The sequence below is a fragment of the Fistularia commersonii genome, chromosome 14 (genome assembly GCF_037954325.1).
Source record: "Fistularia commersonii isolate RoL2024-O1a breed Wild chromosome 14, RoL_Fcom_v1.0, whole genome shotgun sequence".
Taxonomy (NCBI): domain Eukaryota; kingdom Metazoa; phylum Chordata; class Actinopteri; order Syngnathiformes; family Fistulariidae; genus Fistularia; species Fistularia commersonii.
In genome coordinates, this window is record NC_141297.1 from 9,668,439 (window position 1) to 9,681,555 (window position 13,117).

The window sequence follows — 13,117 nt, forward strand, 5'->3', positions numbered from 1 at the left end:
AAGAACCGCGCAAACACAGGAGATCATGCAAACCCCCCCAAAAAGGCCCAATGCACTAAGAACTGCATCACAGTGCTACCCATAACTAATAGAAAGGAAAATAAATGAGTACTTACCTTTTCAAGTGCTAAAATATTGGGCCCAAAATCTGTCTGAATCTATTTTACACTGAACCTTGATAAAAATGATAAAAATTATAACACTTTTCTAAGATATACCATTTCCACAATACTGGTGAAAAATGAGCAGCTGATCATGGATGGATTCATTATGTGATTTTATAAAATGTCCTTGTTTTGAAACAAACATGTCCCACAGTTTTAAGTACAAGTATCAAGTGACACTGTGAAAAAATATGTATAGCCTCACAGTTTCAAGAATTCACCTCAGCAATAACAGAATAATAGACAAAACTACATCCCAATCCCCAAAGGAATAAAATATACTTCAAAAATAATATATCATGAAACCTTCCATAAATGATGAGGGTAGAAAGAATATATATTATTGGTGTTGAATTTGGAATTTCAAGTTCAATTTTCTCAAAAAACAGAAGTCTCACTGAAGTTTCAACCACAATTAGAGATGACTTTTGAACATTAACAACCTAGTGAAGGATGATATTTCCGCAAACGAGTGGAACTGTTTCACATTAAACTTCATCACACTAAATAACTATGCTAACTAAATAACTTGACTAATGACAGGTCAATAAAACATTTTCTTTGAAAACGCAAATAGAGAAGTATAGAGCAGGTCAGAGGGAGCTGCATTGCACTTTTGTAGACCTAGAAAAAGCATATGATAGGGTGTCAAGAGAGGAGCTCTGGTATTGCATGAGAAAGTCTGGGGTGGCAGAGAAGTATGTTAGACTGGTGCAGGACATGTATGCTAGCTGTGAGACAGTGGTGCAGTGTGCTGTAGATGTAACAGAGAAGTTCAAGGTGGAGGTGGGACTCCATCAGAGATCAGCTCTGAGCCCCTTCTTGTTTGCAGTGGTGATGGACAGGCTGACAGATGAGGTTAGACAAGAATTTCTATGGACCATGATGTTTGCAGATGACATTGTGATCCGTAGTAAGAACAGGGAACAGATTTAGGAAAATCTAGAGGTACGCTCTAGAAAGGAGAGGAATGAAGGTTAGTCGCAGCAAGACAAAATATATATGTGTGTGTGTGTGTTTGTGTGTGTGTGTGTGTGTATGAGAGGAATCCAGGTGGAACGGTGAGGCTACAGGGAGCGGAGATCAAGAAGTTGGAGGATTTCAAGAGGATCTCAACAGTCCAGAGCAACGGAGAGTGTGGAAAAGAGGTGAAGACACAAGTTCAAGCAGGTTGGAATGGGTGGAGAAAAGTGTCCGGAGCTAGAAGAGTATCAGCCAGAATGAAAGTAAAGCTGTATAAGACAGTGGTGAGACAAGCGATGCTGTATGGCCTAGAAACAGTGACAATGATAAAAAGACAGGAGGCAGAGCTGAAGATGCTGAGGTTCTCTTTGAGAGAGAAGAGGGTGGACAGGATCAGGACTGAGTCCATCGGAGGGACAGCACATGTTAGATGTTTTGGAGAGAAGGTCAGAGAAGCCAGACTGAGATGGCTGGGTCATGTACAGAGTAGGGATACTGAATATATTGATAGACGGATGCTGGAATTGGAGCTGCCATGCAGGAGGCCTAGAGGAAGACTAAATAAAAGATTGATGGACGTAGTGGGAGAGGATATGAAGGTATTTGGTGTGAGGAAGGAGGATACAGATAATAGGGTTAGATGGAGAAGGTCGATTCGCTGTGGCGACTCCCGAAGGGAAAAGCAGAAAGGAGAAGAAGAAATGGAATCGTAACCTCCATGCTCAACATGTGCAGACGCTTGAGGGCAGCAGCGCCCCTCCCAGTGTGTAAAACAACTTCTACAGGAAGAAGGCAAAGAAGAAGAGGCGTTACAGTATGTTTAAATCTATATTGCCACGAATGTTTGGATCCGCTCGAAGCAAACCTGTCAAAATAAGAAGTTTAAACGGTAGTAGAAAGTATGGAGTTGCTGCAAGATATTTAGAAGAGCTTCTTGAAAAAGCATGTAAATTAATGCAGGTGAGTATTTTGCTGGTGTGTTTTTTTATTATTATTTTTACAGTCGGTACATTCTCTTTTCCTTTTCCTCCCTGCCGCGAAGTGTGGAAAACAGGAAACGTCAACAATGGATATAAACAAAACAAACATAAGTCTTTGTACCGGAGGAATGGCGTTTTCGAGTCACTGCCAGAGGAAGTCTTTGTAAATCTAACTTCGTACGCGCCTGATCTTTCATTCTTATTGCCCTGCTCCTCGATAAGAAGGGCTGTTGTTGAATCCGAGGTCACCCTGGACAAGATACCGAGAGAGAAGTGGAGTGGGAGAGAGAAGATAAAGTTTTTGCTTATCAAAACGCCTGCATTCGTCGTACATATGCATGCCGGCTGCTTTGAGGCACGCAGGGGAGGAAGTCACCTAGAAGAAACTCATTATGTGGGGGGAAAAGTTTTTGGCTCTCGGCTACCCTCTTTATTTAATAAAACAGGCAGATAGCCCTGTAAGTTAAGGCAACATTTACACTAAAATTGCTATCATAACCCCGGTTCTAAAGATATTCTTTGCCATCATTATCCTCAGAATATGAGGATAATGATGTAATAATAATGTAAATAATACATCCTTAATGTAAAGGGTGTATTATTTTTGCATTGCAAATAGTATTTGAGCATCAGATACTGTTTGCTGTGCAAAAACAATAATGATTAGTGCAGGACTTTAAAAAAAAAAAAAAAATCACAAGTATATTCTCAGGATTACTCTGTTCTGTCATCAACATTAATTGTAAAGCTTTGATAGAAAAATGCTCTGCTAATTGTATCTCTTCCTTACGATCAGGTGCCTCTTGTTGCTGCGCATGTTTGTTTGTATGCAGATGGTACAAAGGTGACTGAGGAATTCTTCAAAACTTTACCAGACAACACTGAGCTTGTTCTTCTCTCAAAAGAACAGACATGGAGTGGAGGTAGGTGATGTCGCCTCAGCATAAAATGTGTTAGTTTGTGACACCTCCAGAATAGCTTTAACCCTTTTAACCCCATGGCTTCTATTTATATCAGCTTTGTGCGACATAAACGTGTTGCTGAACATAGACCGGCACGGCGATGGCCTCATCGACGTCGCGAGGGGGCTCCTCTCTGATGAGCAGTCTCCCAAAACCCGTAAAATCCTGACTGACTTGCTGAAGAACCTGGAGGACAAATCTGAGTTGGAGAGCAGAGTTGAGGATGAGGGCTGGTTCAAAGGTAGAAATTTCTATTCATTAAGCTACCAAGCTGCGCTGTTTCTTTTGCCTATGGGTACGAGTTTTCCTAATTAGAAATTACAGGGTAATGGCTATCCATAACTGGACGTCTTTGGATCATACCTGAGCGTGTTTACATGAATACAATATAGTATTCACTTGATAATAATATTCACACATAAGCCGCAAACTTCGTATTGTAAAAAAATCTTACATGATTGTTAAAGTAGCTTGTTCAGAGACTAATTGTGTATAATACATGGGAGATGAGTTTGTAATGTTATATTTTATCTCAAAACTCAATTCCAGGCATTGATACTCGATTCAAGTCAAAGTCTGCCTACATGAGATTCAACTGTGAAAGCAGAATACGGAGCTACATGAAGGAGGTTGGAAGCAGATATTTAGGCGCCTCGGTTTATTACTAGCCTTGTGTCGGTCATCAGATGTCTCACTAGACGTCTGCTTTCTGTCTCCTTTTCAAGGTGGATGAGGCTGCTAAAAGAGAACAGAAAGCAAAAGTCAGAGAAGAGTTGCTAAAAGTGTCAAGGTGCCTCTCAGAAATGTTGAAGTCAGCCGAGTACAATGGCTGCTACTTTGATAGGACTGAAAAGGAGCGAGATCGCCTGTGTACCTCGGAAGGATGGTTCACCTGCCAGGTATCGAGACACACAAAGACTCGGCATTGACAAATGTATTTAAAAAAGTGTCCCAGAGCCTGTCCAAGGTTTTTGCATCTGATTTGATTATGGATCTCTTAATACTGGGAGTAATCTTTAATCTGTTCATCCTGTAATAAATGTAATACACCCTTGCTGTTTCATTGAAATTCAGTGGAACCACATTGATAAAGTTCATGCTTACACCTGGAACTCTGACTCTCCTCAGGGTTCATTTGACCAAGAAGTCTGCGCATCTCTCCACTCTATCAATCCATACGGAAGCAGAGAAAGCCGGATCATCTTCAGTACCTGGAATCTGGATCACAGGTTTGACAACGTTGAGTTTTCACAGTCACAAAACCACAAACCAAGTCTCGCTGCATTCTGACTTACTAAAATAAATACAGGATTTAGTAGAGCTGGAAAATTACGACGTTTTACGCATTACTTTAAAATTATAGTTTAATCCCATGTTTTAAGATAAACCGCCCCCACACCCTTGCTAAGCACTTCTAAGCAAGCAATGTGAAATTGTAAAATAAAACAAAAGTAAAGAGGTTGTCACAGTTACTTTGGCTGAGTAAAAGTGGCTCAGGTTTGTAATGGTATGACAAAATGCTGTTACATTTGTAGCTGGCAGCTACAGTCTCTGGCTATTAAAGGTGTAGTACAACCAAGGATAGCTGTGGTTTTACAAGAACAATATATATTGACAAAATGGGGAGTTGAAAAATTGTATGCTCTGGCATCCTAAATATTTTAGGCCACAAAAAGAAGCTACCACAACAAAAGTTTTATCTTAAGTAACATTCTGTAAGTTTCATATTTTAGGTTTAGTTTACTCTTTGATTATAATGTTATAGACAATATGTCATTATTATTATTATTATGCCAGTTATGGAATTCATGTCCAAAATTAAACTTATTTTGTAATTCTCAAGAAAATTAAACCTTGCCTACACATGTTCTTTGCAGAAATGTCTAGTCTTTGGAGCAAAGTTAATCATTCCATTGAATTTCGCCGTGGGTATTAATAAAGTCATCTATCTACAAGATCACATTTCAATACATACAAAATATGTAAGCACATTAGCAATTTTGGGTACATTATCATTGAGCAGCCTTTTTATTTTAAAAACACAGGTATTGATTGCATTAACATATTTAATATACAGTGATCCAATAATTAAACTAATCTATGATCTGACTGCTGAACACACACAAACTGTCATTCTGAACAAAAATCTTTTCCAGGATTGAAAAGAAGAGGACTATTATACCTGCTTTGCTGGAAGCTCTACACAACCACAACAGTAGAGACATCAATCTGAACTACTTCTACGATCTGCTGTTTACCCGAGAGAATCTGAAGTTGGTGCACATTGTCTGCCACAAGAAAGGAGCCCACAACCTGCTCTGTGACCAAAAGAAGATTTACAAACAAGCCAGTGGCAAAAACAAAATTAAGGCCAAGACCCAACAGAAGAGGAGACGTGTGACTTGATTTTAACTTTTGGGGGAAGTTATCTGTATGCTCGGGGTATACATATTACATTTTTACATCATTCTATTTAAGTGCTGAAATATCCATCTGAACGCATGGGATGATCTTACTGCACTTCTGATCTTTTTCGTTCGGCTGCTCCTTTCAGAGGTTCCAACAGAGAATCTTTTGCCTCCATCTCACTCTATCTTCTTCATCCTTTTCTCGCATCAACTAACTTCATCTCTTCTTTCATTAAATCCATAAAGCTTTTCTTTGGTCTTCTCTAGGCTTCCTGTCTGGCAGTTCAAATCACAGCATCCCTCTACCAATATTTTCACTATATCTCCTTTGTACATGTCCAAACATTCAGTCTGGTTCCGCTGACTTTTTCTCCAAATCATTTGATGTGTCCGCCCTGTGATAAACATATTCCTGATCCTATTCATCCTCGTCTCTGCCAAAGAGAACCTCAATATTTTCATCAATACACTCTCCATTACTGCAGCCTCAGTGGTGAGACAAACACGGCTGGTCTCACCACTGTCTGGCACACATCTTTCCTTTCACTTTGATACTTATCATTCCTCACCCCTGACACTTTTCTCCAACCACTCCAACCACACTGTTAGGCTATACTCACCTACAACTTCTTTGCAGTCACTGATCTCTTTCAAATTACAGCATCAATACAAGATGGTAGTCCCAATCTCTACGGATACCGTGTAGTTTATCAGCACCGCTTGCAGCCGTTACTTACCCAGGCTTCAGCTAACCCGGGTTTAAAGTTATAGATATGATTTGAATTTCAGTTTGGCAGAGGTTCACACTGGATGTCCTTCCTGGCACAATTGCATTTATCCTGGCTTGTGGCCCTGTGCAGCTACATTATCTTGTTGTTCTCGAACTATGAAAAAGTCCTTTTTTTTAACAAATGAACTTAAAAGGGTTGAACTCACACTGAAGCCCGAGAGAAGAGGGTGTAGGCACCAGAAATCATGACATACATTTATTTGTTCTTATTCTTGGCACAATGATGAATGTGTTGGATATAATTACAAGGCATTCATTTAGTCAGAAAGTTGCATATGAAAAATAAGACAAACATTTTGCATGAATAAGGCAAATGAGTTCAAACAGTAAAAACCATTAAACATTTGGATAGTTTGAACAATCAGTTCATAAACAAACAATAGTTGGTACTAGCAACTCTTAAGTCTTGTTCACCTGACAATCAGATGACTAGATCATCATCTTTTGTTAAAAACAAGCCTCTTCATATATTTTTTTCATTTTCACAAATAATATCAATGTCTTCAGGATGTATTATGAGCTGCATTGAGATATATATGTATATGTTGATGTATAATTAAAAGCTGCCTAAGTAATAAAAAAAACACGTGACGAAAACACACTGAAAATCTACCAAATAATCTCAATTAAATCTTATTTTAAAACGCCTCTTTGGCTTGAGTATTTTTATTAAAGTTGCTGTATGTGTATATATATATATAAAGGCTGTTAAAATTAACACTTTACACAGATTCAATGTTCATGATTAATTTGAATTCAAATTTTGAACATTACACATGCACAGCACAGTGACTCAAAATCCTGAACTCCCATCCACTGGTGCTGATTGGTACCCCAACATTATTTGGTGGCTGAACTGAATCAAGATGGACAGCTAAACAACTTATTGACCCAGCTGGTGGTAAGTATTGAGTACAAAAAAACCCAAAGACGGGACAATCGACCAACAAAGTAGTTATTACACTCTGCAGGAAGGAGCTTTTGTTTCACCAAAGCACTCCCACCTTAAAGTACCATACCAATGCCAAGCATACATTAGTCAGGGATTCATCTGCAAGTACATGGGTGACCAGAACACCTGGCTTGTGCCAAACCAGCAAAGAACAACAGAGCCCCAGATAATGTAAATAAGTTAGTCTGTCTCAGCAGCTGGCTAAAAGAGGGACACTTTAAGATGGATTTTTAATTTAAAGAAAAAAAAAGTGGTTGATAACTCATTGGGTTTTTTTTTTACTTTGAAATCTGAACACCATATCCTTGACTCTAAAACATGTTAAGTGTGTGAGTGTACACACACACATTATCTATATAGATATAGTATCTTCAGTCATGAGGCTCTATGGCCCCTCTAAATTTAACAATTAATTATCTAAAGTGATCTACAGCGGCCCTCTGATTAATCTGATTTTTAACCCATCATTTGACAGCCCCAATACAGCTTTTGCAAGACCTTCTGATTGTAAAACCATTTGTACAACAAAAGGCAACAATGGCACTGAAGCACAGAAAAGAAGCTATTACACTTGAGTTATGCCTTAAACTTGGGATTTTCACTAAAATGACTTTTGTAATACCAGGATTGCAATAGATGCCAGTCTCATCCATTAATCAACATACAATATATCAACTTTAGCCAAGTTGGCCCCGAACAATGATGAACTCGTGTTTGTCCATTTGCTGTAATGATGGATAAAAAATAGATATTTATAGCTTTTCACTGGCATCGATTGTCACGTCATGATAGCGGCAACTGTGTTGATTTAAGACGAGAATGGTACAAAACAATGTTTCTATGATGGGTAAGATGGGGGGAGGGGGGCATTACATTTTAACTACAACATGGACATGCAATTTTTCTTGTGATAATTTACATCAAAACCCATTTTTCATTTTTAGACAGCCTCGGGTTAAGACCTGTTGCTGTAACATTCTGTGGCACTCCCAATTAGTTAATAAAAAAGACAATAAAAACAGATCCGTGGACCTTCATTGCTAAAGTAACAGTGTGGTGTATGACGTTGCCACTTGGCCACATCTTACACATAGCACCCTGAAAATTTTCTGAAACATTTATTTTACATTTCTGTAAGATCAGGTTATAGTATTATGGGTGAAAAGTATGTTTTCAGGGCTGAGCCTGACATAACCTGAATCCAGCACTGTTTTGGACATCTCTGAAGGCTAATCTCAGTATAGAAATTTGGCACAATTCCACACCAATTCTGTGGACAAATTTGGCCAAATAAAGTGCTATTTTCCAAACTCGTACACCTCTGTGTAGGTATAAACATATTAACAAACTTTAAATCTGGCAACATATTAACAATAAAAAGTCATTTTACTGGATTTTTATCAAATTAGATAATGCGGGATCAAGCCAAATGTAAAATATAGGAAGGAGTTTTTGCATTATTTGCTTGGTCTCTATTAAGTAAAAAAAATAGTTTTTTTTTTTTGTTTTTTACTGATAACAGATTTTTTTTTTTAATTTGGGAGCATTCTGTTACACTCCAGAATTGTTGCCTCACCTCAATACACTGGGAGTCACAGGTAGCAGGCATTAACACACTCCTATATCAATGGGTTGCATGTGAGGTGTATGAATTTGTCAGCCGACCGACAGCTACATCAAATGCATGTTGGCTCCAATTCTCTTGTGTGATGGTGGGTGACTTTGTCACCTTGGGCCAAGCGCCCAGTGGATGAAGGCAGATCAAATGCAGGGTCTGGGCTGTTACGTTTCTTTTGGCCTTTTGCTGCTAAGTGCGAAGTTTTCAGTGCAGTAAAGTCTTCACAGGGCGCCGTCAAGCTGCACGCTGCAGATGGCTGCCTCCTCTTCGTCACTGTCGTCTTGAGCATAATAATGTCGCCTCTTTTTCTTTTGGACACATGAAGAAGTTTTGGATGCTCTTTGAGGAAAATCCTGTGTGGTGAAAACATGTTTGTAATGTATTTAACCTGTAATATTTGTAAAAGGAACACTAATCACTGCAGACAGTTTAATTGGGTTGAACACTGGCATATATCTGAGACAGCAGGGGGGTTGTGTGGACACACAGAAGAAGCTCCAAACAGGCAAACATTTTACAAGCCAGTGAGTTTTTGACAGCTTTTCATGAGCTTGGAAACAGCCACCGACAAAAATACAAGTGCATCTTACAACAGGAAATTTTGACTTTATCACACAGGGTTTATTCTGTCAGCAAAAATTACTGTTGGCTGAATTAAACTATGATAACAAGAGGTCAATATACAACTTTGAAATCCATAAGCCTCACATGTGCTAAAACACTTGAATAAACAAATGGCTCAATAGTTACTTTATAATGTGTTTTTTAACAGTGTTTCACTGTAAAGGGATCAGTTTTAATGTCAGTGTTTCTATCTGAACTATTTTGATATTTATCTTTTGAAACAAATTAAGCAAATATGTACTATTTCTATTTAATTTGAAATTATGCTTGATATTTGGTGGTTCCTGATAGGCTGATGTAATTGTTTTTGGAAATCATTAGGGATTTTTTTTTTGATTGATCTGTCAATTTGTATCTATTTATTCAACTTGCTGAGAATAAGCCATTACCCCAACTGGGGAAAAAAACCTAGGTAATTGACTTATTGAGAATTTAACTGACAAAAAAGAATACGGCACACTCACCAAACCAGCACTGCGTCTGCTTAAGACTTGACAAGTTCTCTGTAAAATTTTGTTTCAGAAAACAAAAAAAGTAGAAAAAAGAAACACCAAGCCTTACCTGTACAGAGTCTAAATTCCCAAAAAACTGTTCCACAGGAAGTATTTGGTTACTGTCATCATCAGGGAAAATATTTTTGCCAGTTTCTTCATACTCCATTTCTTCAGACTCCCGTTTGTCCTGGATTCCATTCTGTCCGCAGCCATCCATGTCCAGCCCTGTCCTCAGCTCGTTCTCTTTACCCTCCTGTCCCTCCAGCTCTGGTGACGCCGAGCATCTTCTCCTGCCTGCAGACTGATGGCATTCGCAGCTGATGAGAGACAGCCTCTCCAGGTCACCAGCCGCCTTGCTGTGAGAACTGATGACTGAACTGCTCACTGCTGCTGAGCGTGTCTTTGGCCCTTTCATACTCTTCCTCTTTATGGACTGTGACGACAACAGGTCATAAATCACAGTGAGACTAGCATATCAGAAAATAACAAATCAAAAGATTTTAGTCTTTCACTTTGACACGACAGAGCCACCGTGGTGCAAATAAAACCTTGCACTATCACCACCCACCCTTCTAACCTTGAAATTGCTGTACACAAATTCTATAAAGCAGTTACACAAATTTAGACCAACTAGACAGCCGATCACCTCTGACATAAACATGATCAACATGATTTACTTGAACAAAACAAACATGAATGTTAAGATAAACTTTATTGATCCCCTAGGGGAAATTCCTTTTGTCACAGCTGCGTAACAGTTATATCAATAATAAAAAAGTAAAACAAATAGAAATAGAGAGAAAGAAGATAGCAAGACATCCTCAAATGAATAGACAGCAGAAATCTTATGCAATAACAGATTATGTAATAATGTGAGACATATGTTGAAATGAAATGAAAATCTCATATTGAGATAAGCTCCCTGCAAACCAATATAAAAACACAATTTGTTCTGATACATGTCACTTCAGTAGGAAACAGATGAATATTACAAACCTTTTTTGAGTTTCTGGTGTTAGAGCAGCTCCTTCTCTTTGCAGGCTTTGAGTAGTTGATTGGACCAGGCATCTGCAAAATAAGATCATGAGCTGAGTCCTTACAAAATGTCGTTGTACTTGCATAGTGACAATAAAAGCCCTTGAGTCTGGTAAATGTTCACAGGATCAGCGGTCATAATATAAGCGGCTCATAGGGCCCCTGAGCTACAAGCCTTCACTCAACTATGTTTGGTTCACCACCATCAAAGGCCGACTAACAACCAGAGTGAACAGGCAGAGATTTTGCCTTTTTGTTATTTTATTGGTCTAAAATTTTAATCCATCTCATCTCATAAGTGATGCGACTCATACTCTTTATATACTAGGGCTGCTGATCAGCATCTTGTCAAATGCAAGGAAATCAATCCACTCACCGAGTTTTCCTTTGCAACTTTTCCGCAATATGACGTCTTAGTCACGATTCAAATAAAATAAGATATTTAATTCGTGAATCTGAAATAAATATTGCTCTCTCGAAGCTATGGCCCAAACTTGACCGTCTAACATTAACAGTAAGGCTCTAATGATTTGCAAGTTCTAATCTAGAGACTCCTATGATTCGGACTCGAACGCATAAGTCGGCCTCTGCGCTGTTTCGAACAGAACACCGGGTGCGAAGAGAAAACAGCGCCCCCACCTTCATCCAATCTGAAGGCCAAATTCTTTATTCTATCTAGCCATTTTATAATGTTTTCTTCGTTGTCAAACGGTTTCAGATGATACATTACTCGGTCGCGGAACAGAAACACGAATGAGAATTGAATGATTCGACGTGTCGATTAGCTCCACAAACCCCAAGCTGACAAGACTAGCATACCGGCTATATGCCGACGAACGTATTAACGGGTGTTAACGGTCTTCAATTCGGCAGTGAAACTTCCCGCTCACCTTATGTATCATCTGTGACCTCCACCCTTTCCTTTTTTAACCCGGAGCAGGTCGCCAGATCCGACGGCGGTTAAATACGAAGGCGACCTGACAGATGTGGCGTCGTCCAGTCCGTTTTGGCTTCGCATTGCCTCTTGCTATTTTTTTCCTCTCCGCTCACTTGGTTCACGCGGAGGTCATTGCGTCTTACGTCACGGCGCACGGCACCGCCCTGACGTCATTTCCGCCCAACCCGTTTTCACCTTACATGAACCACGGTCAGAGGGGAAGGGCTTCGTTCGAGTGACTGGAAACTCCGTGTTTTCATGGTCTCGAATTTATATGTCATTCACCAAAGAGAATCGGGTTTCTGGATTTCTCAGTCACCCGTTTTGTGAGTGGGGCTGCCTCAGTGTGCAACTAAGTGATTCGCTCGTTGAGTTTCCCAGTCTACTGGGAGTCTAGATCTACTGTGATTCTTTGCTAACACAGCACTGGAGGGAAGAGGGACGCGACTTGAAACAAGAAACTTGAGCTCAACTAGACTAATACAATGGAAAAGTCACACAAATGCAGTTAGAATAGTAGCCGCACAATTGTGACGTGTTTTCTAGTCTCTTATTTGCAATACCAGGGACGAGTAAGTCAGTGAGTCCATAGAGATAAAGAATCGTGACTTAGGATTCATGGTTTGAGCTATTCGTTCACACATCGCACATTCACTTTTCTGTTCTCGCCCATTGCCATGATGCCACCACTTCATCCGCTGGCGTTCAGGCTGTAGCACATTTACTCCTTTCAAGAAATAAATTGCATTTTTGCTGTGTGTGGCTTTTCCTGGCCTCAGCGATCTGGTCTCATTTGTCACTAACCATTGTGGTAAATTTATTAAAAAAATCAAAATGGCCTTTTTGCACCACCTTTTTCCTCACCGTACGATAATAACAACAACAAAACAATAGGGCTTTGCACGTAGATGAGGGGTGGAAATGCATGTTATACCGTGAGTCTCATGGGTGGCCGCGAGATGGCGCCCCGGTGTTTTAGGAGATGGGGAGACAGTCTTGCAGTACAAGTGTCTAGAATAAAATGTAGTTTGGATGGACACTTTCTTTAAAGTGTGCGGATACATAACACAGTGAACTGCCCAGTAGGTAAGGTACAATTTGTAGATGTAAGGTATGTATTTACAGCAGTGAATAACAGCAGTTATATGGCAGTGCAGTTAAATAGCAGCAGTGGGTTGTATGTTCAAGAG

General features: G+C 39.5%; 2 protein-coding genes across 4 annotated transcripts; one reads left to right on the forward strand and one right to left on the reverse strand.

The window, feature by feature from the left end:
- Positions 1–1,860: 1,860 nt before the first annotated feature.
- Positions 1,861–6,914, forward strand: dffb (DNA fragmentation factor, beta polypeptide (caspase-activated DNase)). 2 transcript variants are annotated; one of them, XM_086159233.1, is made up of 7 exons: positions 1,861–2,016; positions 2,941–3,030; positions 3,125–3,310; positions 3,619–3,698; positions 3,795–3,968; positions 4,198–4,298; positions 5,226–6,914. In XM_086159233.1, the coding sequence occupies exons 1-7, from the start codon at positions 1,944–1,946 to the stop codon at positions 5,473–5,475; spliced, it is 954 nt and encodes a 317-aa protein (XP_086015359.1). In that variant the 5' UTR covers positions 1,861–1,943; the 3' UTR covers positions 5,476–6,914. The 2 variants fall into 2 exon arrangements, with proteins under 2 accessions (XP_086015359.1, XP_086015358.1); XM_086159232.1 differs by having other exon boundaries at positions 1,864–2,087; positions 2,904–3,030.
- Positions 6,452–12,044, reverse strand: c14h1orf174 (chromosome 14 C1orf174 homolog). Of its 2 annotated transcripts, none has more exons than XM_086159235.1 (4): positions 11,881–12,044; positions 10,952–11,023; positions 10,023–10,256; positions 6,452–9,190 (listed from the first exon to the last, which is right to left on the reverse strand). In XM_086159235.1, the coding sequence occupies exons 1-4, from the start codon at positions 11,890–11,892 to the stop codon at positions 9,059–9,061; spliced, it is 450 nt and encodes a 149-aa protein (XP_086015361.1). In that variant the 5' UTR covers positions 11,893–12,044; the 3' UTR covers positions 6,452–9,058. The 2 variants fall into 2 exon arrangements, with proteins under 2 accessions (XP_086015361.1, XP_086015360.1); XM_086159234.1 differs by having other exon boundaries at positions 10,023–10,388.
- Positions 12,045–13,117: the final 1,073 nt, after the last annotated feature.

What these genes read in the sequence shown, in the direction of transcription:
- dffb (XM_086159232.1), top strand. Translation starts at nt 1,944, where the DNA reads ATGTTTAAATCTATATTGCCACGAATGTTTGGATCCGCTCGAAGCAAA. An exon ending in AAGCATGTAAATTAATGCAG is followed by an intron (nt 2,088 to 2,903) that starts GTGAGTATTTTG and finishes CCTTACGATCAG; the next exon opens with GTGCCTCTTGTTGCTGCGCA. An exon ending in ACCTGGAATCTGGATCACAG is followed by an intron (nt 4,299 to 5,225) that starts GTTTGACAACGT and finishes AATCTTTTCCAG; the next exon opens with GATTGAAAAGAAGAGGACTA.
- c14h1orf174 (XM_086159234.1), bottom strand. An exon ending in ACACCAGAAACTCAAAAAAG is followed by an intron (nt 10,389 to 10,951) that starts GTTTGTAATATT and finishes TTGTCGTCACAG; the next exon opens with TCCATAAAGAGGAAGAGTAT. An exon ending in GGAATTTAGACTCTGTACAG is followed by an intron (nt 9,191 to 10,022) that starts GTAAGGCTTGGT and finishes TTCACCACACAG; the next exon opens with GATTTTCCTCAAAGAGCATC.